Here is a 24,615-nt window from a genome sequence, read left to right as displayed (position 1 = left end):
AGTAAGATGTCGAACATGTTCCGCTTTGGACTTGGAATACACCAAAATGTCGTCGATGAAAACAATAACAAACCTATCCAAATATGGCTGGAATACCCGGTTCATTAAATCCATGAAAGCAGCTGGTGCATTCGTCAACCCAAATGGCATAACCAGAAACTCGTAATGACCATAACGAGTCCTGAACGCCGTTTTAGGAACGTCATCCCTACTAATCTTCAGCTGATAATATCCAGATCTCAAGTCAATCTTAGAGAATACACAAGCGCCTCGAAGCTGATCAAACAAATCGTCAATACGTGGCAATGGATAACGGTTTTTAATCGTCACCCGATTCAATTGCCTGTAGTCAATACACAGCCTCAAAGTTCCGTCTTTCTTTCTCACAAACAATACTGGAGCGCCCCAAGGCGAAGTACTAGGCTGAATAAACCCCTTATCCACCAATTCCTACAACTGAACTTTCAATTCCCTTAACTCAGCGGGAGCCATACGATAAGGAGTCAAAGAAATAGGATTAGTACCTGGAAGCAACTCAATAGTAAACTCCATGTCTCGATCTGGTGGTAAACCAGGTAAATCCTCGGGGAAAACATCGGGAAAGTGTCTGACTACTCTCACATCCTCAACTCTGCTAGGAACGGCTTCATCCAACACCACATGAGCTAAGTACCCCTGGCAACCCTTAGACAACAACCTTTTTGCTCGCAAAGCCGAAATAACGCCATGTCTCACCCCACTCTGCTCACCCACAAAAGTAACCACAGGTAGTCCAGGACGATGAAACGTAACTATTTTCCCGTAACAATCAATATTGGCACGATAGAAATGCAACCAATCAGTGCCCAGAATCACATCAAAGTCAACAATATCTAACGGGATAAGATCAGCTGGCAAAACAACACCCTCAATTATCACTGGACATCATGGGTACACGCGATCTACAATACATCTCTTTCTTCTAGGCATAGCGAACTCTAAATCGTACCCTAGAGGTGTGGGGCGAGGTTGCGTCACTTGAGCAAATGTATGAGAAATCACGGAATGTGTAGCTCCACAATCAATTAATACTCTAGCAAAATAACTAAGGATATTTAACGTACCCATAATCAAATCCGGATTGTTCTGACCTGCAGAGAAATATTGTGAATACGCCCCTGGCCCTGCTGTCGTCCGCCGCGACCTCTGCTCGCCTGACCACCGCGATTCTGAGTACCACGCCCCTGACTGGGCTGACCAGACTGCCTCGAAGACCCCGCACTGCTCGTAGCAATCTCTCCTGGCTGAAACTGTCCTCCCTGAAACCACTGAGAACCGCCTGCTGAAGCTGGAGGATAAGGCATATAGCTGCCAGGATACGGAGGATAACCACCCTGAGAATACGAGTCCTGGGGATACTGATACTGTCCCGGGGCATAAGGAACAACATCACCCTGGTAGTGGTAGGCACCACCTCGACCTGCCTGTCCATAACTACTCGGACCCTGAATCTGCTGAATCGGTGCAGGTGGTGGCATGAAAGTCTGCTGCGGCTTCTGCTGCTGACTCTGGGGACAATTCGCAGCCCGATGTCCCATCCGCCCACACGTAAAGCAACCACTGCTGCCACGCCTGCACTCACCAAAATGCCCGTTATTACATCTGCGGCAAACTGGAGCTCTGCCTCTACCACCATCACCTTGTCTCTGGCCTCGAGCACCACCAGTAAATCTACCTCCACGTCCCTGACCAGTGGCACTGAAGCCACCCCTAGAGGAACTCGAACTGGTGTCACCCCTCTTGAAGTTCTGAGTCCTACGAGGCCCGAGCGACGCTTGACCTTTACCTTTATCATCTTTCTTCTGATTACCATCTTTTTCTTCTTCCTCACTCTCGCTCGGCATGTTCTCTGAGTCCTCAATCCTCAACAATATCTCGTAGAAATCCTGGTAGGTCTCACAGTGGGTAGTAGTCGCCATCGAACGCCACTTCTTCCTGGTGCCTAAGCGGAAACGACGAAGCATCTCCGCCGGATTACCAGCAACGTCAGGATGGTAACGAAACAAATCAGTAAACCTGCGATAGTACTCATTAGCCGTCATCTTCCCCTGTCTCAGCTCGATGAACTCTTGCTTCTTACGATCAACATACTCAGGAGGCACAAACCTCCTCTTGAACAACTCTTTGAAAACGTCACAATCAGTCCTCTCAGCTGGAGTCAAACGACGAAGCTCCTGCTCCCACCAGGCTGCAGACTCTGTACCTAGAAACCATGAGGTCGTCTCGACCCACCTCTCAACAGGAAGGTTCCCCTGATTGTGCAACACACGGAAGGTCTTCTCAATGTGCTCTAACCATCGTTCTGCGCCCTCGTGACCCTCATTACCTTCGAACTTATCCAATTTCATATTGTACATAGTCTCCAGATGAGTCCTCTGGGGAGGGCGGATCGCTGACTGAATAGCGGTAACAATAGCTTCCCCCAGCTGAGTAATATCGGGGAAACTAGACTCATCAGAGCGACGTGGTTCTCGACGAGGCGGCATAATTCTGACAGAAGACACCAAAACCATTAGAATACTCACACAAAAGCACAGGACTGCCAAACCTAGGCTCTGATACCAAACTGACACACCCCGACCGAGATCAGGGCGTGCTGGCCGCCACGCGGAGGTGACGTAACCATGTGCACAGTGCGGAAGCTAATAAAATAGTAATACAAATAGTACGAATAATTAAAAACTAGCATACAAAGTAATAAAACAAGTGCTAGCATAAGTGAGACGCTAAGTTCAGAGCAATAAGTCTACAGCAGTCCAAAAGAAAAATGATTCGACAACAGTACACCCGAAGGTGACCCTACGCTGGTGATCGTCTGTTAGAAATGCCGAGAAAGCCCTCTGGGAAACCACCGAACCTGCTAGACAACTAGAACCTGGAGGGGCGCAAAACAAAAGCGTGAGTGGGCAAAAACAAAGCTTTTCGAAAACCATTTAGTAAAATACATTCTAACCCGTCGCCGTAAAACCTGTATACTTCCCAGAAAATAAACATATATACGTATGTATACCAATCATGCACAAGAATATGCCATGTCGGAACCTCAGAATGAAATGCAAGTGCTCAGGTATAAATCATAACAATAACATATAATCTGGCAGCCGGAGTCACCTAACGTGACCTGTACGGCTGCATCTAGAGCTCAAATCTCAATCTCAATAACTGAACCTGCCCACGAGTCGGAACCACCTAAAGTGGTATGTACGACAGGCCTGGGTGTAACATATATATATACGCTCAAGTGCTACGATCACGTGAAGGCTGTGCGAATAATCGCGGGTCACCTACGAGTCGAAACCACCTAATATGGTCTGTACGACAGAACTGTGCACCTAACTTGGATCCAAGCTGAGCGTGTGGTGCGGGAGGTGAACATCACGTGAAGGACTGTGCCCTACTCTGGGCGGGAGCACTAACACCAGGGGTGCAGGTTATGAGCTCTCTAAGCATCTCGAATCGCTACTGAATATAAACATGAATAACACTTACCTGTGCGTCCACAGCACCCAATATGCATATGTATATATAACCAATTGATAATGCAACTAACGACGCATAAACAATGATAATGTAATGCATGGCATATAACTAATAAACATTTAAATCAATTTCTGGGAAAGATATAGTATATAGGTATATACGCGCAGGCACGTGCCTGGCACGCTGACGGTGTCAACTGACGCCGTAGGGAATATTCCGTCAGTTCTAACGGATTCCGTCAATGGCGTCAGGAATATTCCGTCAGACTTGACGAAATATTCCGTCTCCTTCCCCGGCGAACCTCCGGCACCGTCGCCGGCGCCGGAAAATCGCGAAAACTTTAAACTTCGATATCTCGTTCGTTTTTCATCCAAATTTCATAATTTTGGCACCAAAATGAAGCCTAGGACTAGGGGAACACAACCATACAACTTTTAAGGGTTAAAAACCATGGAATCTTACCTGCAAAATCGATCCAACTCCGGCCAACTTCGAACCCAACGATCCCGACGTCCAATTCCTTCAAATGAACTACTCCGAGTCTCCTTGGGACCCCACCAAGCTACCTACAAGCTTCATTTTCCTTAAAACGTGAGAAATCACGTGTGCATGAATAGTACCCAAATCGGACATCGTCGAATCGACGTGAAAACGATGGAGTTCTCACCTGAAAATGGTACGGCTAGACTCCCACGAGCCTCACGAGCTCAAATGTGTACTCAGTTCCTTCGATCTGTGGAGATTTAGTGTGCTTGTGTGTGTGTCCGTACGTTTTCGAAGAAAAAGGGAAGGAATGGGGCTCGGGACAGTGCAGAGAAACAGGGAGAAAGGTGGTGGTGTGTGGGAATATGTGTGTGGCTCCAAACATGCCAACAAAACCCCAAAACAAACAATAAACGTAAGGAAATCGAATCAGGGGCAATTTCGTCTTTTCACACGTACGTTAAAACGATTTTGGGATGGGCTGTCACACAAACCGACGCCGTCATGCAAAAGCACGACACGTTTTTACCACTGTGGTAAAGGGCCACTTTCCATCAAGTTAATTGGCCTGTGTGACTTTACTAATACTATTCCAAGTCATGCATGGAACATACACATTTGTCCATTCATGCCACTTGGTTATAAGCTAACATCATGCACAAGTTGTTTACTAATTAGTACTACTCTTATTCAGCTTGTATCATGACCGTTTTCTTTCTTTTATTCATATGCCCAAGACATTGTAAGAATAATGTTGATTATTCAAAACGAATCAACAACTAGTTGCACAGGATCACAGTTAGTGATACTCCCAACTTGATAAAGAAAGAAAAAAAAAAAAAAAAGGAAGTCGACTTCCAAACTAAAATAAAATGTATATAAATATAGAAAATTGTTATTAGCACTCCAAAAATCTCATTTGGCACTCCAAATGTTCACGAATAGACTTATAATTTCTAGTATCAAATAAATATTCAGATTGAAAATATTCATTGATCTACAAAATTTTCTCATGGAGGTACTCATTTTTTTGCCACAGATACCAATATAGAGGCTAAAAGACATTACGATATTAAATTCATATGCGGTCGCGATATTTATGAATTTAATCATTAAAATGCATAAGCTCAATTATACATTCAAGTTAGATCAATTCCCAAAGTTTTGGTCAACAATAAAAACTGCTTACCTATGAGTTCACCTATAAAATGTGCAAAGGGGATATACTTTTTACCACAATTCTATGTATTGTGAATTTTTGTCCACAACTTTTGTGGCATATAGAGGCTAAAAGATACTACAATATTAAATCCAAGTGGTTGAAATATTTATTAGTTTATCATTAAAATGCATAAACTCAATTACACATCCAGGTTAGATCAATTCCGGAAGTTTTGCTCCACAATAAAAACTGCTTAACTATGAGTTCACCTTTAAAACGTGCAAAGGCGATATACTTTTTAGCCACAGTTCAATGTAATGTGAATTGTTGTCCACAAATTTTGTATCTAATAAATATCCATGGTTTCGACAAAAAAATAAATAAATAAATATCCACGGTTAAAAATATTCATTGATCTACCAAAAGTTATCATAGACGTACCCATTTTTCTACCAAAGATAGGAATATATAGTCTAGAAGATTCTCATTGAATTGAAACATACCAAACTCATTAAACACTTTAACCAGAAGCTCATTTAATCGAAAAGAAAAAGGAATCAATACCTAAAAATTGAACCAATCGATTGAACACATACCAATTATTAAGCTAATTAGTGCTCTAGAAATTTAGAGATGTCAAATGATGAAGGAAGAGGAAGAGGTTTGGATGACTATGGAGGAGTAGATGAGGGTGCAGAATGGCAACCATGGGAGATGGAAGGATTTTTTAAAGAGAGAGAGAAGGGACTTTGCTTCATGGAGAAGATGGACTGGTTAGGGTTTAATTTGTTATTTTTAAGTAGATTAAGTTGGGTGTAAAAAGAAGTTCGATTGAGTTGAGTTTTGATAAGTAAGGGCGGTTTTAGAAATAACGTTGGGTGTAAATAGATAATGATAGATAAATCAAATACAATGTAGGTATAAAAAGTAAGTTGGGTGTTGAGATACAAAATATGGGTTCAAATAAAATTTCCCTAATAGGAAAGGCTGATATAAATGTGTCGGATGAAACATAAAACCAAAAAGTGATAACCGGTAATTATGTCAAATTAACAATTAAATTAATTAAATTAAAATTTTAATGTGTCGGATGAAAGTTATCAATTTTTTGTTTACATGAGAGTCGAGACCTAGATGGCCCGTTAGGCGCCCGCCTAAGCGGGTCTACACACAATTTCTTAATTTTCAAAGGCATGGAGACTAATTGGGGACGTGACCGGCCACCTAGCGCCTATGCGGGAATTTTTAGAACAATGACTTCAAGTGAAGAAGAATATCGCAAAACCGCTGTACTAAGTAACAAGGATAATTATTTCATTTCTTTTGTTTTTTTATATGGAAGAAAAACGTGAAAGAGTGAAGGGTTGGAGAAAAGTTGGAAGAATTTAAATTAGTATAATTGTCGTTTCATCTTTATTATGTAAATATTGTTTAGGAAATTTTTTGAAGTATCATATGAACTTATACACCTTTTTTAAATTTGTCATATGAACTAAAATTTTAAGCAATTTGTCATATCAATTTTCTAAAATCATTAATTTGTCATATCACTCTAACTCCATTATGTTTTGCATCCAAAATAAGCCATATGGCTTGCACATGAATTATTTTCAAGGTTATTCTAGACATTTCAATTCCCCACTTACCTTCAAGATTATTTCGAGAATTTCAATGTTATTTTGGACATGTCAACTCCTTTGTTTTTTATAGAAACAAATGACAGCATTTGTCACATCCCGGCCCCGGGCGGATCACTTCCCGAGCCCGCTCCACCACCGTAGCACAATATTGTCCGCTTTAGGCTTACCATTCCCTCACGGTTTTGTTTTTGGGAACTCACGAGCAACTTCCCAGTGGATCACCCATCATGGGATTGCTCTAGCCCCCTTCTCGCTTAACTTCGGAGTTCCTACGGAACCCGAAGCCAGTGAGCTCCCAAAAGACCTCGTGCTAGGTAGAGATGGGAATATACATTTAAGGATCACTCCCCTGGGCGATGTGGGATGTCACAATCCACCCCCCTTAGGGGCCCGACGTCCTCGTCGGCACACACGCGTGCCAGGGTTAGGCTCTGATACCAAATTGTCACATCCCGGCCCGGGGCGGGACCACTTCCCGGGCCCGCTCCACCATCGTAGCACGATATTGTCCGCTTTGGGCTTACCATTCCCTCACGGTTTTGTTTTTGGGAACTCACGAGCAACTTCCCAGTGGGTCACCCATCATGGGATTGCTCTAGCCCCCTTCTCGCTTAACTTCGGAGTTCCTACGGAACCCGAAGCCAGTGAGCTCCCAAAAGGCCTCGTGCTAGGTAGAGATGGGAATATACATTTAAGGATCACTCCCCTGGGCGATGTGGGATGTCACAGCATTGAATTCTCAAAACTTGCAATTAGTTAAAATTCATGTTAGTGAGCCTAATGTTGTTGACAATAAGTTTTTAAAATGAACCTGACATGTTCTTTTTACCAACCAAAAGTTTTTGGTTCGTACTAAAGAAAAGCAGAGAACTTGTGAAAAGGAGGTCAAAAGTCTTAAACTGATTTATTCCCCCCATCCCATGTGTAATATATCTATGTATAAGAATAAAAACTAAAATATAAAACTTGTGAGTAACCCTGAACACAATTTATGTGTGTTGTTTTATTTTTATGAAAAACTAACGGATGTTAGATGAAAAGTTAATGATTTTAGATAATTGATATGACAAATTAAAAAAAAATGTATAATTTCATATGACATTTCAAAAATTTTCCCATAATATTTTACTACAAGGATAATATAAGAAAATTGGTGACATGGTTGGTGTCTTGAGAAAGAGGTTGACAATCTCTCGTGGAGTTTCATTCTGCCTTTAAATTTTTGCTACATGACATTCTACTATAGATTTAACTCCTCAATTGTTTTTGGTCAAATAGTAGATTTTGTCAAATTAGATGTTAGATTAGCTATCTACGGATTCAAACTCACACCGTCATGAAAGCACTCAGCTCTTTTCCACCACTGTGGTAAAAGGCCACTTGCGATTTAACTCCTTAGTTGGAGATGCCAAAATCACAACATTCATGGGGAACACGGAAGCACATTTGCTGGAGGGCCGCTTATTTGTGCTGCAGCCTTTGCCGTTTTGGACAAAATCTCAAAGCCTGAGTTTCTATCGAGCGTCTCAACCAAAGGTCGGTATTTCAAAGAACTGTTAACAAGTACGCAGGGAACAAATCCACATGTGAAAGAAGTACGTGGTTTCGGGGCTCATTGTTGGGGTAGAGCTAGATGTATCTGCTTCGGGCTTGTGGATGCCTGTCGAAATTCTGGCCTGCTCATAATAACACCGGGAAAAGGAAATGTTCTCAGGCTTGTGGCCCCATTGATTATCTCTAAGCCAGAATTGGAGCATGCGGCTGACATTTTGCTTGAATGTTTGCCAGTCCTTAATGCCTCAGATTGAAGTTAAATCACCATTTAGTTTTGAGAAGTGATTTTCTCACTCTGTTTTTCTCCTCTACTCTCTTCTCTTTCGTCCTAGCCTTTGATTTCAATAAATCAAAGGAAAATCAAGGGACAAAACCAAGTGGAGGAGTACAGAAGGAGAAATCCTAAGCGTATGTGAAAATCACTATTCTTATCCACATACTACTAATGTAAGGACAATACATGACAAATATAAACATTGTCATAACTTCCTAACCTAGGAGACATGCTACTGAGGCGAGGGTGAGAAAAAAAATCTCATATGATGCTGGTCTTGTTAGGTGACATTGTTGGGTGGTAAACAAACAGTTTATAAGATGGATGCACTCAAAGTTGATGAACACACGTTATCTTTTGACTAAACTATTTTGTTACTCATCACTAACATATTACAACTTACACTTACATATGACAACTTACATGAACCTGCATAGGCATCACCGACATATTACAACTTACACTGACATATTACAACTTGCATCAACCTGCATAGGCATTAAACAATTTCTCCAGAAAGCCTTGCTATGCTGCCGAGTTGCTATTTGCAGAGCTTTTTGTACCCTTCAACCAAAAACCTTAAGATATAGGGTAAAAAAATTGCAAGGTATATGTAAGAAGATTTTAAATTAGTCTGGTCAGTTATAGCCGCAATGGAAACACCATAGGTAAATGACATAGAAAACAAGGCAACCCATATCTCCAGATAAAATGGAAACTTATACACAAGATATGAGATCACGATTGTGGATGAAGAAAACGCTGCCGAGTTGAAGAAAAGGAACAAAGTGAAGGCGTGTCCAGTACTATCCCAAACTGACTTACCGGCTAAGTGGTCATCACTCGTGGTGTTAGCTTTACCGTAGTCGGTTTCTTGCCAAACACCACCAGGAGGATTCAATCCCGCTGTGAAGGTTGCTGCAGTAATCAGGGCCGCCACCACTAACAGAACGTTTCTTACGTCGGTTTCCGAGTCTCGTTCTGGATTATACTGAAAGTGTTCCAGCAGTTTGGAGGCAGATTCACGAGATGACCGGGACTGTTCAACGTTCATGGCAGCCATTGAAATTTATTCGCACTAGCAGAAAGCAGTCACTACCATATAGCAAGTGTTAAGAAGAGGAAATTTATTAGGACAACTACTTGAGAATGAGATCTATCTGCCTCCCCCTCACCCTCTTTAATTTAAGGGGGAAGTTGATATAAGTTCAATTTTTTAAGCCAATAGTAAGAATAGTCTAGTTTATTAAAATAAGTCTAATTTGTTATATTTAATTATTTAATTATCAATAATTATTTGTTCAATGATAATATTTATTATAAAAATCAAATTGCTTCCCAATTATCTCTTTGTTTATTTCTTTTTATTTATCTTTTTGTTATTTCTCGTTATTCTTCCTGCTTTAAACCCCATTTATAGATTTTATTTTTAACTTTTATAATCAACCTATATCACAAGTTAATTATATTTATCTACCTATATGACAGATTCTTTTTTTATTGTTGACCAAAACTTCGGGAATTGATCTAACTTGAATGTATAATTGAGCTTATGCATTTTAATGATTAAATTCATAAATATCTCTACCACATATGAATTTAATATCGTATTGTCTTTTAGCCTCTATATTGGTATCTGTAGCAAAAAAATGGGTACGTCCATGAGAAAATTTTGTAAGTCAATGAATATTTTCAATCTGGTTATTTATTAGATACCAGAGATTATAAGTCTATTTGCGAAAGTCTAAGTCAATGCGACGTACAATATTTTTTAAGACATATTTGGGAAACTATTATTAGCACTCTAAAAATCTTATTCTACACTCCGCACAAGTATATTTTTCTTTCTAATTATAGAAAGTTTGGAGTGCCAAATGAGATTTTTGGAGTGCTAATAACAATTTTCTATATTTATATACATTTTTATTTTAGTTTGGAAGTCGACTTCCTTTTTTTTTTCTTTCTTTATCAAGTTGGGATCACTGACTGTGACCTTATGCAACTAATTGTTGATTCGTTTTGAATAATCACCATTATTTCTTACAATGTCTTGGGCGTATGAATAACAGAAAGAAAACGGTGATGATACAAGCTGAATAGTAGTAATACTAATTAGTAAACAACTTGTGCATGATGTTTGCTTATAATCAAGTGGCATGAAAGGACAAATGTGTAGGTGTCATCCATGACTTGGAATAGTATTAGTAAATGCATGATGTTTGCTTATAACCAAGTGGCATGAAGGGATAAATGTGCATATCTCATGCATGATTTGGGACAGTATTAGTCGTCGGGAGATTTTGCATCAATTTGTTTTTGTTTTTAATATGTATATATTAAGTTCTATTTTAATGGGATTGCTCACCACCCCTAAGTTGTGATAATGCCTTTATTTATCGTTGTTATGTGAGTTTAATTAAATTTTGAGATTGTGTTCATCTACTACACACATTTTGATTTTTTTTTTTAGTCGAGTGATATCATTAGTAAGTTAGATGTTAGATTAGTCACCGACATAATTCAAACTCACGCCGTCATGCAAGAGCACAACACGTTTTTACCACTGAACACAAGTTATGTGTGTTGTACATGATTTATTTTTATGAAAAACTAACGGATGTTAGATGAAAAGTTCATGATTTCAGATAATTGATATGACAAATTACTTAAAATTTTAGTTCGTATGGCACATTGAAAAAGAATGTATAAGTTCATATGACATTTAAAAATTTTTCCCATATTATTTTATTGCAAGGATAATATAAGAAAATTGGTGACATTGGTGTCTTGAGAAAGAGGTTGACAATCTCTCGTGTGGAGTTTCATTCTGCCTTTAAATTTTGCTACGTGACATTTTACTGTAGATTTAACTTCTCAATTTTTTTTTTGGTCAAATAGTAGATTTCTAGGGAAATTTTATTTAAACTCATCTAACATATTTATACACCCAACTTACTCTTTGCACCTATTTGATTTTTAACTAAACTATTAATATCTCTTTAAACCCAAATTTAATACCTAATATACCCCTATAAACTCAATTCAATATGTAGATTTATTTTTACACCTATTAGATTTTTAACTCAGAAACTGCCGCAGCAGCTTGTGCCACTTGACTGCTGAATAGTTACCGCCAAATAAGCTCATTGATTCTTCAACAGATGTAAGATTGAAATCGAAGAAGAAGACTAAGAAGATGAAGAGAAAATGGGGTTTTGCGTGTGAGTTTTGGAGATTGATTTTGGGTTTAAGCTTGGTTTATGTGGCGATGTGCGGGTTTTATAAGATGGTTTCGGGTGCATTGAAACCAATTCTGTCGCCGGAGATGGTGAGAAATGTTAGTTAAAAATCTTGGGTTGTGGATGATATGAATGGCAGGCTAAGGTTCTTGTAGAAAGAGATGTGGGGTCTTGTTCCTGGGAGGGTTTCGAATTGCAGCTATCCTAGTTCTATATAGGACATAGTCAGGTACTTGGTAATCAAACTTCTGCTTTACAAGTTTAATAGCAATTCAGCATTATTCGGTGATAAACTTGAAACGTCTGTTCCAAAATTCACAAACTTGTTAATGATGAAATGTTAGGATGGTTTGCTTTTAAGCTCACATTGCACATTGTATAAATCTGCAATTGAGGAGGTGTGGATGTGGGGATGGCCTTTGCACACCGCCGGGTTGCTCACGAGTGGGTTTTCTCTCAGCAGATGTCCGGACCTCATATCTTGTGAGAAGCTTCGAAAAAATGTCCCCTTGTTATGTTGTATTTGTGGAACCCGTTGAGCTTAATTGTTATCTGATCTCGAACTGTATACGTTCGCTAAGGTGTAATGTAATCAGGAAATTGTTGCTTTCCTGATTATGATTAACTAGCAACAAACTACGTTTTGTTTGGCATTAGGAATCCAGGTAGATAGTAACTCAAACTATCATAAATGAAAAAGCTTTCGCGTTGTAGCAAACGAAATATCTTTTTCAACACGACTTGTACCTGAAGAGTTTTTACCTCTGAAAATACTACATTTGACCTGTAAATTTCTAGATAATACAATTCGTGGGAAGTGTCTGTAAATATTAGAGGCCACATAAGCGTTAATCAATAAAAGTTAGTCATCAGCAAGAACATTAGACCAGATCATTGGGATAGTTTTCTGATTGATTGAATTGAACGAATTTGGCGTTCATATTTTAGTAAGTAGAATGAGATTTAATCTCAAATGGAGAATAAGTTTACCAATAGTCTTTACAAGAAGAAAAACCATGTTTGTAGTGGTGAAACCTAGTCCTATCTATGAGAGCTATTAGGGTTTTAACCAGTATAAACGTAGAATAAACAAAGAATGATTGTAACGTTTAATTATAATGTTTGGGTTTATTGATAAATTTGAGTTTTATTATTAATTTCATTTTGTACTTAATAATAATTATGCAATAGGATAAAATAGACAATTAAAATTCAAAATTTTAAGTTGGGTATAAAAAAAGAAGTTGCATGGGTTTAAATAAAATTTTCCTTTGTCAAATTAGATGTTAGATTAGCTACTTAGGGATTCGAACTCACACCGTCATGAAAGCGCTCAACTCCTTTTCACCACTGTGGTAAAGAGCCACTTGCGATTTAACTCCTTAGTTGGAGATGCCAAAATCACAAACCTAACATCTGTTAACAATTTCAAACACATATAATAGGAAAGGTTGATATGAACGTGTCGGATGAAACATAAAACTAAAAAGTGATAACCAATAAAATTCTATCAAAATTAATAATTAAATTAATGGAAAGGTCTGCCGCTTAGTTGTACGCTCTAGTCATATGCCTCTCTATTAACAAATGAAAAGTCTTAATTTCGACTCTTGAATAGCAAGTCCAATAATAAACCATTATGGCTCGCCTATTGTCTCACTGAGGCTAAATCCTCCACCACTTAGTGTAAAAGAATTCGATAAAAATAAATTATTAAGCCTTTAAAATGCAAAAACATACTACAATCTAATATTATTCCTATTCACATGTAAATGAAAAGTTTTATGATCGAATCTCATAAATGATGAGTTTATAACCAATTTATTTTCTCATCCGCTTAGCATATAAAACATCGCAGTATAAATAAATAAATAAAATTACACCCACTCTCAGTGGGCTATCTATTTCTGCCCCACTTAATGGTTCAGATGTGGGCTTTGGCCCATCATCTATTCTAAATCTGAATGTCACAATGCCACATGGCCCATATGTATTACGTACTTTTGTTACACCCTAATACACGTGATCATAACTTAGTTCCTTCTAACCTGCCGCTCAAAACCTATCTTTCCTTATAGAGCTGGGTTCGAAAAATTGAAAATCGAAGAATATCGGACCGAAAACCAAATCGAGGTAGAAAAAATCGAATCGAAAAAAAAAATCAAACCAAAACTGTTAAATCGAACCGAATCGAACTGAAGTGTTGTCAAAACGTTTTATATTTATTACTAGAAGCGGCGTTTCGTTCAGTCTGAAAGTTTGTATTGGTATTGGTCGACGTCGTTCAGTCTGAAACCCTAAGGCCTAAACATCGATCCCTCATCCCTGATCCCTCTGTCTGTACTCTGGAGTCTGGACGCTCTCCTTCCCAGCCTCCGCCGCCCCGCGCACCCTCTCTCAACACAATCAGTCTTCGTCTTCCTCCTTCCCAGCGACCTGCGACCCGTCTCACTCTCAGTCAGTCAGTCTCTCACATCTCGCCGATTTGCAAGTGTCGCCGTCTCACTCTCAGTCTGTCGCCCCCGTGACCCGCGACCCGCGACTTCCTCTCGCCGTTTCGAGTCTCCACCAACGACTTCCTTTGCAAGGTTAGTCTCATGTTCTACAGATTTTCTTTTCAATTTCATGGGTTTTGCAGATTTTATTTTCAATTTCATGCGTTTCTGCAGTTTTTCAATTTCATGGCTTTTGCGATTTTCTTTGATTTTTAGTGGTTTTTGTTGTTCCTATGATAGTAATGCTTACTATTATTGTCAACTAGAAGAATCTGATTGAAATGGTAAGAATAGATATTTTTCGTACTGTGAAGTTGAATGCTAAGAATACAGAGGTAGGAAGGCTATTTGTGAGAGTAAAAATATAGCATAGAAAGGGACTAGAAGTAGACGGTTTGACAAGAAGCTGAATATATATTCTTAAAAAATGAGATGAGAAGTAAAGGAAAATGATATTATGTTGATAAAGGGGTCGATTCTGTTGGATGAGGAGCAGAAAGACTGATGGAGTATAGGAATGAAAATAACTTTTAAGGAAATTTTCTTGTTGAATGATAATATTCAAATGACATGGAACTTTTGAATGATTCAGAATTGTGGGAGAGGAAGCTTAGAGTAACTTAAAGCTATATGATGATGTCCACATTCTTGAATTACAATACAAATTTTTCTTTCAATGGTGTATGTAATCCAGTATGATATGTTTAATCTAGTTTGTGATTTTTATGTTTTAGTAATTATTTTTTCTTGAAAGTTAAACATTAGAATGTCAGTTTTGGTTAGGCACTGCCACAGAAATGTAGTTCTAGAAGGCCACTGAATGTAGGCATGTAGAAGTTAATCAATAAATAAGTAGGCTGAGATGGCATGGAATACAAAACATGTTTGAGTGTTGAAGTTAGTAAACACTGATTTGTGGTAGTACTACTGTGGCTTTGATATTTACGTTCATGTGCAGTGTAGTTTTGATATATATATATATATATGTGCAAATGCATAAAGATATCCACGCTTTTTTTATATTTGTTTTAAATTTTCAAAAGCTTAATGTTTTCATATAAACCTCGTAATAACATATAAATGTGCCAAAGAAAGGGTGATAAATATTTAGTTATTTAAAACGTGGATCATATGGATAATAGATATTTTTCGTACTGTGAAGTTGAATGGTAAGAATACAGAGGTGGGAAGGGGATTTGTTGAATGATAATATTCAAATGACATGGAACTTTTGAATGATTCAGAATTATAGGCAATACAGTTCCATTCTATTGTATTCGCTGGGGTTAAAGTTCATTTCAAAGATATGCATAACTTATTTGATTATTCAAGGTTCATAAGCACAAAAGGCTAGTAGTTGGGTTTCATTTGGCTGTGCATTATTTCTCTGGATGAACATATGATCTGGCTTGTTGATTGGGCGGAGGGATTTGATGAACTCATTGGATGGACAGCTTTATGTACAGTTTTATGTTATGTAATTGGTCTATGGGAAAGCTTTATGAATCGTGATTTTTTTTGTTCCCTAATTGAATCTTATTATATGATTTGTATCTTAATTAGATGAAGTTCGGACTTTGGAAGACTTGATTGATAATTCTAGTTGAACTTTAAATGTTTATTTTCATTGGCTTTGATTCTAGTTGGAATTCTTATGTTATGATTGTGTTGAAAAAAAAAAAAAAAAAAAATCGAAGCCAAACTGAAACCGAACCGGAAAAACCCCAGCCCTACTTCCTTCTTCTTCTCTTTGCTTCCCACCCTGCGCTGCCGTACACTCCATCTACTCACCTCATAAGGCTTCTCCTCAGTTCCGCCGTATTCTTCCTGTTGGTAAGCTCGATAGCTTATTTTCTTTTCGTGTTAATATAATAAAAAGAATAAGAAATATAGTATTTATTTATTGTTTTTCTCAAAATTTATGCTTTGATTCTTGTTGGGTTTTGTTTGCTTTTGTTTCTGTTTGTTGATTTACTACATAGGATTAATTCATTAACTTGGTTTTTGAAATTATTATTCTGCCTAAATTTATGTCATCTGTGAGTTATGGCTTGCTGTTTGAATTTCTGATTCCTGTTTGAGCATTTGAATTGGTTTTATTTGTGTTTCTGATTTGTTCTGCAACTTGGTGAGTTTCCACTTGCATTTTCGGGGTCGGCCATGACGGTTTTCAGTGTTAGTTATGGGGTTTTGAACTTGTCGTAAAGTTTCACTTTACCCTAGCACAGATACATATGTTTCTCGTTGTCATTTGGAGCTTTGAATCTGAATTCACTTCATTGTTGACGTTATTCTAAATAGTACTTAAGTTAAGCCGTTGGTTCAATCTTTATTAGTGTTTTGCTTAATTTACATTGTTGGTCAATTTTTCAAACAACGTGAGCTTCTGGGGTTTTAGTGGATGTACGTCTAACAAGGTATCAGAGCCTTTGGATTTCAGTGCTCAACAGTTATTGTATAGATTTTCCTAAAACTTGGACTTAGTTCAGTTATGTTTTCTTTGTTCTATTGCCATTACAACTAACTAGTAGTTTTCTCATCTGACTTTTCTTTTCTGAGAATAACAATTCCAACTCATTAAAACTTTAGACGGTAGAAAACTGGCAATCTGTGTTTTGAAATTCCCCCATTTCCCCTTTCTTGAGTTAACTTGAGTAGTTTTTTGTTTGAATACCTCAGTATTTAGAAACTGATTAAATATTTTTTGCAAATGCTTTCTTCACAGTTTCGGATAGTTATGTTGCCTTATGAAATAAGTTTGTATTGGCTTTACTATAACATTTTGTGGTTTGTATTGTGCTTGGATGGTGGTTTGGGAGTTGTTCATCTTTTTGTGCCTTTTGCTTTTGTTTAACTAATGTAACTCAACGGTTTTGCATACTTTTTGTCGAAGAGTATATCAAGCATACATTTCAAGAGTGATTAAGTTTCTGCCAAATAAATATGAAAACGATTGACTGAAATATTCTGTGATTGTTCTGGGAAGCCATGCTCCACTGGTTGTGTGCCTCTTGAAAAGTGTTTAAATATTAATGAATGGTGCTGTGTTTAGGAATTATCAGCAGTACAGAACCTTAGGTGACATAACACGGACAAAGATGAGACCTTTAGACGAGACTGAGACCACGACAGTGTTTGAAAAGCTGTTCAAGTTTACAGGCAACAACCTCAAAAACATTGTCGAGAACCCTTCTCATGAAGGCCCAGACCCCGGTTCAGGTCGTTACTGCTTTCGCCTCCACAAGAACAAAGTTTACTATGTTAGCGAGTCACTAGTAAAGCGTGCTACAAATATAGCTCGGACCCAGCTAGTCTCTCTTGGCACCTGTATCGGTAGGTTCACTCATGGAGGCAAGTTCCATTTAACTGTTCAATGTCTGAGTTTATTGGCATCAAATGCTAAACACAAGGTCTGGCTCAAACCTACCTCCGAAATGTCGTTCTTGTACGGAAACCATGTTTTGAAAGGTGGTTTGGGGAGGATTACAGAGAATATTGTGCCAGGTGATGGCGTGGTTGTGTTTTCAATGTCAGATGTGCCTTTGGGTTTTGGGATTGCTGCCAAGTCTACTCAAGATTGTAGGAAGTTGGACCCCAATGGAATTGTGGTGCTTCACCAGACTGATATTGGAGAGTACTTGAGGATGGAGGATGAGCTTTGAATAATTAGACGGGTTTTCAGTGGTTATGACAGATGTGTTGGTGTCTTCCCAAGATTTGTGCGGGTCATGTAAGTCGATCTTCAGCTTTTGATCAATATGAGGATATGGATGATTTTGTTGAACCTTACTTTCATTAGAGATTTTTAGTTTTGATATAAATTCTATATTATCAGGAACTTCTGCAAGATTATTCTTACTTCAATTGTCATACTTTTTATAAAGTTGTTTTTGTCGTTCTGATTTTGGTTTGATGTTGCTGCTATCGAACTGCTGTAGGACCAAATTTCACAACAACCAAATTGTTATTTGCGAATGCACATAAACCAGCTAACTGTTAACCTCACTATAACCTATCGAAATGGTTGAATTATTTATTGTAAGTCCATGGTAGCCAAAGGAATCTCTTACAGCTTCACGTAGCTCGACATCAATTGGAGATAAGCTTACATGGCACGGGTACACCGCAACGTTGCGTCATTGGCACGGGAGGCAACTGTGATGGTGTACTCACTCCAGGAAAGTTGTGGTGTTTGCAGTCGAAGCTGATCAAGAAGCTACTGCTTCTCTATGCAACCCACTTCCCTTTTGAAACTTGCTCTTACGTTCCACCTCTTGATTTTTATTTTTATTTTTCAAAGTTTTCAAAGAGCTCCTGTGCTCTTGCTACCTTAAAAGGAACTCCGAAACGTTTTGGGCCTAAAATTTGTATTCTGAACATGTACCAAAAGTTGGCTTTTGTATCATAGGGGTGGAACGGATAGGATTGGATTTTGTATTTTGGACTGGTTAGGCTAGGATTATATTGGACAGGTTCGTTTATTTGTCTACTGTTTTGTGTAGACTCCATCCATATGATTGGGTTGAATTGAAAACTGAAAAGGTGAAACTGACGGGAAGGAATGACCAATCCACGACGCAGATTGCGACAACCCAACGGTGCCGCCGCTCCTGAAGGTCTGGTGACTCGACCACGGCGCTCGTGATGACCCACCCCGACCCCGAAGACATCGCTCGCGGCGATTCAACGACCCTGCTCCCAATATCCGATGAGAGAGGTACTAGTACCCATGGCAACTGATGGGTTATGAATCTTGTGCTATTCTGGACCTGCATCCAAAATAGAAATCCTGTGCATGATACGTGGTAACGGCATCAAACAATGGCTTGGGATTTGAGTCCATTTAATTGATCATAGCATGTCCCATCCGGCCCAGTGTCCAAGACTAGACCATATTTACGAGATATTTGAGTGAAAAATTATGGCATTACTTATCAGGAAGTGGAACATAAAATAGGGAAATGTTATTGGCACTTCAAAAATCTCATTCTACACTCTTCATAAGTGTATTTTTCTTTCCAAATATAAAAAGTTTGGAGCGTAGAATGAGATTTTTGAAGTGCTAATAACAATTTCCCATAAAATATATGTACCATTTATATTTTTGACATTTCATTCGCTTACTAACACAAACAAAAATAAAAGTGACAAGTCTTAAGTTTAAATCTCATTAATGACGAGTTGGATAACAATTTATTCCTCAAACCCATTAGTGTAAGTATATCGTTATATCAAAATAAGTAAACTAAAATGAGTGAGTTCCATGCTGAAAATGTGTTTCACTTCCAATTTCAGCAAGGTATCATTTTCATTTTCCACTTTAATCCCACAATCGCTTGGAGGGAAACTAATCATGACTCAGAGAGCCTCAAACGCTTGTGAGATCTAAAGTGAAAGCGTCATTGATTCGTCGAAATGACAAGGAATCAACACAAACAAACACCAAGAAGATAAAGATCTCACCGTGACGAAAGAGATGACAGGGGTTCAACCTTGAAAGGCTGCCGAATGGAGGAGATCCGCCACCAATGATGCTCTGTTCTCATGAAATGATGTTGCTGAATAAGTTGGCAAGCGAAGAAAAAATTAAAACTTAGCGACACTTGTAAGACAAAAATGCTCAGCAAAATAGCTAACATGATTCATTCATAATTCAAGATACATCGTCACGGAGAACATGATTCATAAGAACAATGTTCATATTATGAATCGTGTGCCATCATTTTCGTACAAATATCACTACGATCGTAGTGAGCTATTGTGTGCAGATCCATATTGGAAGAGTCTTTACTGTGTGCCATAGTTTTGAAATAAACATCATTCTTTCGCTGCTCGTAGTAAGCTCTTGCGCGTGGCTCCATGTTGGTGGTGTCCATACTCATAATTCGGTCATCATGCTCTCTTTGCTCCCTTTCATTTGCTTCCTCCATCACCTTTACCTTTCTTTCTGCAATTTTCGCCTTTCTGTCATCTGTTTCGGCCAATTGTTTGGTAAGCTTCTCCATCACGTCACATAAACGAGAATCCAAAGTTTCTACTACCTTGCTTCTTTTGCATGCTTCTTTTTCAGCTCTTCTTCTGGATCGTTTCCTTTTAAGAAATTCAGCTGTATAATATGGATCTTTGTCAGTGTCATGTGAGACGAGAGTGTCAGACTCCTTTGATTGTGAAGAGAATGAGGAATCATTGTTCGGGTTTGTCGCAATAGAATGAGGATCAGACCTCTTCGGTGAGGAATTGATGTTCAAGTTTGCAGCACCAGTAGGAGGATCTGACCTCTTGGGTGAGGAATCAACATTTGTGTCTGTAGCCATAGTACGAGTACCAGACCTCGTCGGTGAGGAAGTGATGTTCAGGTTTGCCACAATAGGAGGATCATACCAGTCTGTAACCATAGTATCAATATCAGACCTCTTTGCCGGTGTCAAACCTTTCCATTTGATGCTATGCTGCAAAATTTCCCAGCAATGATTGAATGCAAAACGTTTCTTCTCAAGCTTCAAGTACAATATATTTGCTTGAAGAACCTAGACATGATTTTAAGAAGATAGCTATTTAGGGAAAATTATTACTAAAAAAGAGAGAAAAGTATTTAAGAAATACTTTAAAGAAGGTGAAGGAAAGTACAAATTCTCACCTTGTTAGATTCTGTCAATCCACTTTGTTTCTCTTCTATTTTGGTAAGACATTCATGAAACTGATTGCAACTTCCAAGAATTATTTTCCACCTAGACTGGACAGAACATCGTGATCGCTCATTTTGATCACCAGTTATCTCAACATATTTTTGGTATATTCGATCCCAGGAAATACATTTTGATTGCGGAACAACATTGAGCAGATCCTGAGAGACACTTAACCGAGCATTGCAAACAGCAACATCTTGATCCAACGTGAATGATTTTCCCCTTGTCATTGGTTGTCGAGTGTCATCCAATTTCAACAAAACTGGAGTAATAACAAATAAAACACAACAGCAAAATGAACATAAACTGGCAGGCTGATTTCGACAAAAGAGTAAAACACAACAGCAAATCACAAGACGGTCAGTAGCCTCCTAATTTACAAAATTTTACAAGAACAAAGCACAAACAAAAAACTAGAGCATGATCTTATTTACAAGTTTCAGAAAATGTGCATTCTCTTCCAACCGCTTAACAACTTTTTGAGTTTTGAAACGCTTTAAAATTTGGTAGCCTTATGGGAAGGATACTGCATAACTCACTGAATATTCATGCAAAAGTCCCGTGTATCTACCCTAAGTTCCAATTAAGCTAACAGATCACAAGAAGTTGAGTGTAACGCCTTACTAATACATACGCATTTTCAGTCCCTCAACTTCCTCTTCATATGATTATATATCATTTGCAGTCTTGCAGACTCAATATCAGCAATAATCACAAACACCCCCCAATCAAGCAAACATGACTCCATGCAATCATTTAAATTTCTTTTTGTGTAATTCCCGAAGTTTACATAGAAATTCAAGTGTCAATAAATCAAAAATAAAATAAAGACAGAAAATTCTATATGAATTCACAGTTTTACGCACTAATTATTTCTTATCTAAACAATTTGATCTGCAATATGGCGGATGAAACTTAACACAGAGCACACTAGAAATCGTCTAAAAAACCTTCTTCCTCCATTGTAAACACTTCTTCACTAGACCCTGCATAGATAACGTTACTAGCATTACTAGTTACATCTTCTGCTTTTCGCCTTTTCGCCTTTTCTCCTGGACTCTACAAGTTAACCAGTTCAAGCTATATCCTAGGCTAGCTGACAGAAGACAAAAATTTCTAATTAAAATTTGTAGTCCATCAGCCCAAGTTTCCATCTTTAGCACACTATAGAGGCTTCAGTCTCCCGCCCCTTGACAATCCACACACCCCCGCCCCAAAACCCACCACAAACAAATTCCCAGCTCCATTTACTAAGACACTGTATAGTAACCATATTTACAATGGTTAGGGTTACAGGCATAGTCGTTAGGTACACTTCTAACCACCACAATTGCAGATGGAGGAAGTGAAACCGATACAGTTCCACATAGACAAATATCAGAGTTTCCACAGGACTATGATCCAAAATTGAACTCTCACACATTGTAATCGGAAGTGGAAGAGAAATAAACTTACTAGTAGCCAGAAACTGCAATTAAACCTCCTTAGTTCAAGAGCCTTATACTAACTCAACTGGCAAGTCTGCAACCATAAAATTACAATTAACAAAATTAATTAACAGTTCAAAACAAAACTTGATTAAAAACTTACAATAAACAACGTATGAAATAAAAGTAAAAGTGTAAACCAACAATAGTGATCGGAACATTAAAGATGAAACAGAAAATACAGTTAACAGAGGCAAACAAAATCAAAAATACAATTAACAGAACAATTACATCAACAGTGGCACAGAAGCACACAACATGAAATGTAGAACCGCAAAGAATCTCTTTAGTATTTCTCCTCACAACAATGGAATACAGAAGGCTTTTCAAAAGCATTAAACTTTCTAGTCTTCAGTTATCTCTGTCTTAATTAGCTATGTACGCCTGAAAATACTTTCCTAAAATTACGGTGTTACTTGCACTTTCCACTTCATGACGTCTATTTATACTTTAAATAGTATTTCAAGTTCTTAAAGATGCATCTCTCTTCCATGATACTGGAGTAAATATTAAACATGAGATTATTACAAAGAAAGATGAGAATAAATTACTGCACTCCGAACTCTCTCCTTTATCACAATTAAGTCAGTGGAAATGCACGAAAGAAATAAAGCCAAAATTATAGAATTCTTAAAATGCAAAATAAAAAGAAATAAGTAGCAGCACATGAAATTAAGAGCAGAATCAACTTAGCCGAGCCTATAAGCGTGGGCTTGTAGCCAAGTAGGGCACCCACCATTTGGTGTGTGAGGTCACATTAAGCACGCGTTAGCTACTCGGGTTAGTAGGGAACCCCACACACTATGAGTGGGTAGCAAACAAAAAAACTAAGAATCGACTTGGAAGAACGTAATCAACTTAAACGAAACACAAGAAATAAAAGATAATAATTAAAACGAAATTGACATCACCCTTAATTTTCCGAACGACATTTTAACAAATTTAAATATATACACAGAACCATTCCAACCTATTTGACAAAACGAGCATAACAGTACATAAAAGCCCTTACCATTCCAACCCAGATGAGAAAAGAGATGCAAGACAAACAGAAAGTGAGTAATTTAAAGCAATATGGGGGGAAAATGTCACACCCCAGCAAGGAAATCTCAAAGGGTAATCCGCTCGAACAGGCATAACACGTTACGAAAACCAAATTGTGAAAGTTCAAGTCAGTTCGTTTCCAGCTTACCAAACACAAATTAATTCAAACAAACAAAAAGAACACACCACACAAATGCATAGAGGTTAAGCTACAAGACACCGAATAGGCAATGTGGTAGAGAGAGAGAGAGAGAGAGAGAGAGAGAGAGAGTTACCATTAGTCAAAAGAGTAGCAAGCGTCGCTGGGCGGCAGAGGAGAGGGTTGAGGCCGAGAGGGTTCCCCTGTGTGAGAGAAGAGAAGATGACAAATCATATGCAAAACGAGGGTTTTTGTGTTTTGCGAGTGATTCTGTGCAGGAAGGACCACAATAAGCTCTTGATTTTTTTATTTTTATTTTTATTTTTTTAAGAATTGACTCAAATGGTTCTAAAACTCTGTAATCGAAGGGACTCGTGTTCACCTACCGCTCAATCAGGATTCAATGGTAGAGCAAATCAAGACTACATAAAGGGGAATAGGTTTAAATCTTGTCAAATTTGACGAAAACTTAACCTCGTTAATTAGAGATTTCATGATTTAGATTCAATAGGGTAAACATGTTAGGTGATACTCAATAGGTTGACATACAAATTCAACTCATACCTATGGTGATTAGTGTGTTATGTGTCGATGTGTAGCATACGCTATGCATTTAACGACATTGATTTCTTAGCATTAAGAGGAATTTGGGCAGAAAATTCTTAGTCGATGTAGTATAAATGTGGTGTCCCATTTATGAGAATTATAAAAACTCTACTTTCTATAAAGCTCACTCATGAAGCCTAGGATATGTTCAGGACCAAAACGAACAAAAACATATAAACTATTATTTGTTAAGAAGTGATCCGTGTAAATTTGATGTTCACTAGGCCACCATGTAAATTTGATATGTTCTCACCAAGCAGAGTTCAAGTCCAAAGCATATAATTTAT

The 24,615-nt window shown here is 38.1% G+C and overlaps 2 protein-coding genes across 4 annotated transcripts; one reads left to right on the top strand and one right to left on the bottom strand.

The window, feature by feature from the left end:
- Window positions 1-14,031: 14,031 nt before the first annotated feature.
- LOC137708853 (uncharacterized) lies at window positions 14,032-18,345 on the top strand. 2 transcript variants are annotated; one of them, XM_068448010.1, is made up of 2 exons: window positions 14,032-14,459; window positions 17,429-18,345. In XM_068448010.1, the coding sequence occupies exon 2, from the start codon at window positions 17,465-17,467 to the stop codon at window positions 18,026-18,028; it is 564 nt and encodes a 187-aa protein (XP_068304111.1). In that variant the 5' UTR covers window positions 14,032-14,459; window positions 17,429-17,464; the 3' UTR covers window positions 18,029-18,345. The 2 variants fall into 2 exon arrangements, with proteins under 2 accessions (XP_068304111.1, XP_068304110.1); XM_068448009.1 differs by having other exon boundaries at window positions 14,037-14,459; window positions 17,419-18,342.
- Window positions 18,346-19,999: 1,654 nt separating this feature from the next.
- On the bottom strand, window positions 20,000-23,969 carry LOC137709337 (uncharacterized). Of its 2 annotated transcripts, none has more exons than XM_068448422.1 (4): window positions 23,859-23,969; window positions 22,508-22,573; window positions 21,004-21,314; window positions 20,000-20,893 (listed from the first exon to the last, which is right to left on the bottom strand). In XM_068448422.1, the coding sequence occupies exons 3-4, from the start codon at window positions 21,280-21,282 to the stop codon at window positions 20,069-20,071; spliced, it is 1,104 nt and encodes a 367-aa protein (XP_068304523.1). In that variant the 5' UTR covers window positions 21,283-21,314; window positions 22,508-22,573; window positions 23,859-23,969; the 3' UTR covers window positions 20,000-20,068. The 2 variants fall into 2 exon arrangements, with proteins under 2 accessions (XP_068304523.1, XP_068304524.1); XM_068448423.1 differs by having other exon boundaries at window positions 20,000-20,815.
- Window positions 23,970-24,615: the final 646 nt, after the last annotated feature.

This window comes from Pyrus communis, chromosome 11 (assembly GCF_963583255.1).
Source record: "Pyrus communis chromosome 11, drPyrComm1.1, whole genome shotgun sequence".
NCBI classification, from domain to species: domain Eukaryota; kingdom Viridiplantae; phylum Streptophyta; class Magnoliopsida; order Rosales; family Rosaceae; genus Pyrus; species Pyrus communis.
The sequence above is the reverse complement of the archived record's forward strand: the minus strand, read 5'-3'. Positions and strand labels throughout refer to the sequence as shown.

Excerpts from the sequence above, each read along its gene's own strand:
- LOC137708853 (XM_068448010.1), top strand. The coding sequence starts at position 17,465 with ATGAGACCTTTAGACGAGACTGAGACCACGACAGTGTTTGAAAAGCTG.
- LOC137709337 (XM_068448422.1), bottom strand. The coding sequence starts at position 21,282 with ATGACAAGGGGAAAATCATTCACGTTGGATCAAGATGTTGCTGTTTGC. Across the intron at positions 20,894-21,003 it reads GATTGACAGAATCTAACAAG|GTTCTTCAAGCAAATATATT; the intron begins GTGAGAATTTGT and ends AATCATGTCTAG.